Genomic DNA, 4940 nt, shown 5'->3' on the forward strand with positions numbered 1-4940 from the left:
CCCCACCCCACCCCCCAGCCAGGCCAAGGCTACAAGAACCATAACAGTGCTCAGTAATTACCTGCCACTGAACCACTGGCCTCGGAAGCAAAACCAAAGGACAGGGAAGACGATAAACCAGAGGAACCGCTTTAATGTTAAAAATATTTATTTCTCTAGAAGATCGCACAAAAGTCAGGAAGGGGGACAGAAGGGTATCAACTAGCCTATGTCAAAATCAGGTAGGGGAGGACAAGAGCTGCCTGAAGACACTGGTGGCCGGAGCAGACTGCAGAGGCCGTAGGCCCTTCCTGGACAGGAGGCGTGGGAGCTCACTCCTTGGACATGTTCTTGATGGTCTTATGCTCCTTCATGGCCTTTTCCCAGTCGCTGCCATTGAACTCTTCCACCACCACGCTGCGCACGGTGCCCTCATCCAGGCAGTGGGGGGCAATCCCTGCAGGGAGGTGGGCATGAAAGCCGGGAAGGCTCTCAGACAAACCCACCCCACAGCTCACCACGGCAGCTCCTGGCTCACTCTCCTTCTCTCAAACGGGGCTCAGGGGTGGCCAGGGCTGACTGTCATTCAACATCGAGCTGAGAGGACAAAAGAGAAAGGCTTGAGCCTGGAGCCACCTCTGCTGGGCAGCCTGAGGAATTCACAGGCCTCATCCAGGGCACTGAGGGGTAACTTTCTCAGCTTTAAATATGTCCCCATCCGTACAGGAAGGCAGGCGGGAAAGACGCTCCGTGTAGCAGGAAAGGAGCAGACAGGAGCTCTATGGGAAGAAGGGTAGGCGGGCAGGGTGACGTCAGGCCCCCCCAAGGCTCAAGACAGCTGGCCCATGCAGTCCTGGAGGCTGCAGGCTTCCAGAAGCAGCCTCCATGGCTACTTCCTACCCGATTTGCATAGCAGCTGGTGTCATTCTTAACTGTCTAAGGGTGGTTTTGCCCCCAGATCCAAGAAGAGGGACCTGGGGTTTCCTTGTTTGTGTTTGAACAAGCCCAGTTTTACTGGCATCATCACTGCTGTTCATCCTCACCTCCTTCACATGCCACCCCCGCCACCCCAGGCCCATGTCCTCCCCCTGCAGTGGGCCCCCCGGCAGCATCCAGCTCCCACAGCAGCAGGAAATACGAGTCAGGACCGGAAGGTCTCTGGAGGCCCAGGGCCAGGCTATGCCGTGTCTGCGAAGAGTTCAGTGGGCGAGCCCCGCTCCTCTCACACACGTGAGGGAGAGGCCTGGCCAGGCAGGAGGATGGCCAGAGACTCCAGCACCCGTTCCAGAGCGTGTCTCACCCCAGGTGGCCACAGGGCGTTGGTGCCCTGAGCTTGCCCCCATTCCACTCACCGAAGCCTCCAGGGTTAGAGCGGGGAGAATAAAAGCTCTGGACACCACAGCGCTTACAGAAGGTGTGCTGCGCCTTGTGGGTATTGAAGGTGTACGTGGTGATGCTGTCGGCTCCCTGAGAGACACAGACAAGGAGCTTCAGTTGTCTTTTACAGAAATAAACCCTGTAAAAACCTCAGTGGGGAACGCCCTCTGGCCCGGCTCCCAGGGTCACGAGGACACGTCCTGTCTGAGGTTGGGGCCCATCGTCACAACCTGGAGACCCATCAGCCTGGAGCATGACAACTCAGGGCTCCCTGCACACAAAACCTCTGATCTTGAGCTCCCCACTGCGGCCCAGGCCTAAATGAGGAGGCATCAAGTGAGGGACTGGGTCCCCGTGTCCCCAGACAGCACCGCTCAAGGCCTTGAGAACATGCTCGCTGGACTCAAATTCATCTACAAAGGACCAGGAAAGGACATCACAGGCTAACATCCCTAATGGAGACACAGACAGGAGACCCAGCAGAGGACGTGCACAGACAGTTCAGAGAAACCGGAGAACAAGTCTCTCTTTAACCTTTGACACGATATCCATGCTCACGAACTGCAGTGAGGTATGCTCTTCATTGTCCCGGGGAAAAATTACCAACTGAGCTTACTCAGAACTGCGTGTGTAGAGAAACGTGCACTCCTGGATGTGAGTCACAGGAGTACAAATCCACAACACTGGATAATATCTGCCAACATTGCAAAACGCACACCTTCTCTAACCCAGCAATGCCACTTTTAGAAATGTATCCTGCAATCAAAACTCTGTATTTTATCCAACCACATGGATATAGGTGTTAACGCACCATCTGTAAAGGCGAAACCTTATAAAAAATGGAAACTGTCCCACAGAAGATTAAAGGAATCAAGTACAGACATTAGAATGGAATCTCTCCGAGTTTTGAAAAGAATGAGGCAATTCCACTTAGAAATACTAACAAGCAGACAATCTCCAAGGTTACAGAGGGAACTGAAAAGGCGAGGTTTGAAACAATTTGTGCAGTACACTACCATTCCTATTTTTAAAAAGCACACACCCTGGCACGCACTTTCAAAGAATAACTGAGAAAGCAGCAGTTTATCTCTGGAGACACTGGGTGCCTGAAGGGTCAGAGGTTTCCACATGTCTTCCCGACCATCACCATGGAGAGGGTCCCTCGGAGCCACACAGAGAAGTGGCTCCCTGAGGGGCCTCTTCTCAACACCCCCGCCCCCAACCTCTCCTCCACATACAGGCAGCAGGGAACAGTCACGTGGTCCCCAACCACGCAGGGGTATCTGATCAAACACTTCCCCTCAAGAAACTCACAGTCTCACGGCCTCCTGGGTCTCATCAGCATGAGAGCCCAGTGCTGACACCAGACCCTGTCCATGCATCCAACCACCAGCCTGACCCACCCTCGAAATTTCTGCTGAACACATGGCCCATCTTAGTTGTAATGCCCTGTACGTTCAACCTCCCTGCTTACTTCTGTCTCCCTGCCCTGTCAGAAATGACCACCATGACGACAGACCCATGGTCAATTCTCCCGACCCCAGGGGTCACACCCTCTGAGCCTGACCAGTCCTACCATTCTAAGGATGCTCATTTCCAGCCTGCCCACTGGTCTGCCTCCACCCTCTGGTCACAAAGGCCAACCTGCAGCTCCTTGGACATGCAGAGTGTGCGCCCCCAACAGCCTCATCTCTAGGGGTCTGCCCAAGCCCACCGAGACTCGCCACCAGTCGGCCTCTGCCACACTGCCCTGCTTAACTCTCCACATGGCACTTCTAGGCCTCTTATTTCTCTGTCTCCCCTTTGTAAAACATAAGCCCTGAGGGGACAAGGGCCTCGTCTGCCACATAAACTGCTGGGTTTCAGTGTGACAGAGCCTGGCACACAAGAGGTGCCCATAAACACTGCTGAATCAAAGAATGAGTTCTGTACTTAATTTTAAAGGACAAACAGAAAATTGCTCCTTCAACAGGCTGGGTCAGAGAACAGTGCAGTAAACACCAGGGCAATGACTGGCGGGCGGGCCCATGGAGGGGACAAAGTGGGTAACTCTCAACTCTGAAACCGAGGGCCCCTGGCCGCCCATGTGTCTTCGGGGACCACCTGTCTCAAGGGGTCGGGCCACAGTCTCTAGCTGGCACCCAGGGGAGGGGGTCTCGTGGGAAAGACAAGGGCAGGCCTGCTGCCCACTGGCACCCTCCTCCCCACATAAGACACCCATGGGAAAGATCCAGGGCAGACAAAGAAAAGCAGACAAACTGACCCAAAGTGCCTGGGATTAAATCTCAGCTTCTCCTTCCAGACACTCACTGAGGGGCCACTCAGTGCCAAGGCCCTGGGGCCACGAGCACAGACATGACCAGAGGTGCTTCCAGGAGGCCCTCCTGACCCAGGGAAGGAGACCTTCGCACAGGTCACAACCCCAAAGCAAAGACACTGATCAGACCACAGCAGGCAATGGGACCCAAGGACCAATCACAGCTCCATCCCATCCCGTGAGCAGAGTGCCAAAGCTTCTGTACTCTTTGACCAGAGATTTTACTTCCATGAGAACTGATCCAAAGAAACAATTTCTAAATTATTAAAGACTTAGGCACAGGGAGGTTCAAGATAGCACTGCACTCAACCTAGACGTTCAAGTGTAGAAAATCACTTGTGGCACATTCATATAACAAAAAACACTACAAATATAGCCATAATTGTATAAGTAGGAAGTGGCTATGGCCGGGGAGGGGGTGGAGGGGAAGCCAGGGGCCAAGGGACGGTGGCAGGAAGGCCTTTCTCTCTTTACCTTGCAAAGCTGGGACCAAGCACAAAAAATTCCCCCAAAGAATAAAGTTAAAAATCTTTTCAATCAAAAAAAAAAAAAAAATCTTTTCAATCATTTATTTTTCATTGGGAAATGGTAAGAGTCAGTTATAATACAGAAAATGAGGTAAAATTCTGTGCTGAGAAAAACGCATATATTTAGACGTATTCATCCATGTCCAAAATAATGCACAAGGACACACACCAAAACACAATAATGGTTACCTTTGATTGAGAGGATCTGGGTGATCTTAAATTTATTTTTTGATCCTCCATGTTTATACATAATGGATCAAATATGTATCCAAAATATAAAGGAGAAAAATAACATAACTTTTTAAAGAGAAGCATGAAACCTGGGTGACAGGGAAAGTAAAGCCCCCGAGAGGCCCAGGAGGCTCCCGGCCCCCTGTAAGCCAGGGCAGGGCCCCCCAGCCCCGCTCAAAACACTCACCTTCAGAAGCTTGAAGCGAGAGGCAGGGACAATGAAGTGTTTGTTCTGCTTCTTCTTGCAGATGCTGCAGCTACGGAAAGACACGAGCAGACCCCGGACAGTGAACAACCCTATGTGCCCTCTGGGTTTCCCGGTCCCAGGAGCCGGCTGACCATGGAGGTGAAGGCCCTCTCACTGCCCTCCAAGGAAGGGTGGCTCAGGCAGGCAGGTTGGGTGCCTGGGGGCCTCTGCTCCGCAGGTCCACAGCCAGCAGTGCAAGCCACACAACCCTAAGAAAACCAGGACGTGCAGAACCACGTTCCCGCTCCCCACCCCCGCCCCC

The 4940-nt window shown here is 52.9% G+C and overlaps 1 protein-coding gene across 1 annotated transcript in view; it reads right to left on the reverse strand.

Annotated features, from left to right (window-relative positions):
- Window positions 1-130: 130 nt before the first annotated feature.
- Window positions 131-4940, reverse strand: part of CENPV (centromere protein V) — an 8573-nt gene continuing 3763 nt past the window's right edge. Inside the window, exons 5-7 of the mRNA XM_010843181.1 lie at window positions 4619-4688; window positions 1332-1446; window positions 131-436 (exon numbers count right to left, since the gene is read on the reverse strand). Coding sequence (XP_010841483.1) covers window positions 312-436; window positions 1332-1446; window positions 4619-4688 — 310 coding nt within the window. The 3' untranslated portion in view covers window positions 131-311. The remainder of the gene's footprint in view (window positions 437-1331; window positions 1447-4618; window positions 4689-4940) is intronic.

The sequence above is a fragment of the Bison bison genome, unplaced genomic scaffold (genome assembly GCF_000754665.1).
Source record: "Bison bison bison isolate TAMUID 2011002044 unplaced genomic scaffold, Bison_UMD1.0 scf7180017864180, whole genome shotgun sequence".
Taxonomy (NCBI): Eukaryota; Metazoa; Chordata; class Mammalia; order Artiodactyla; family Bovidae; genus Bison; species Bison bison.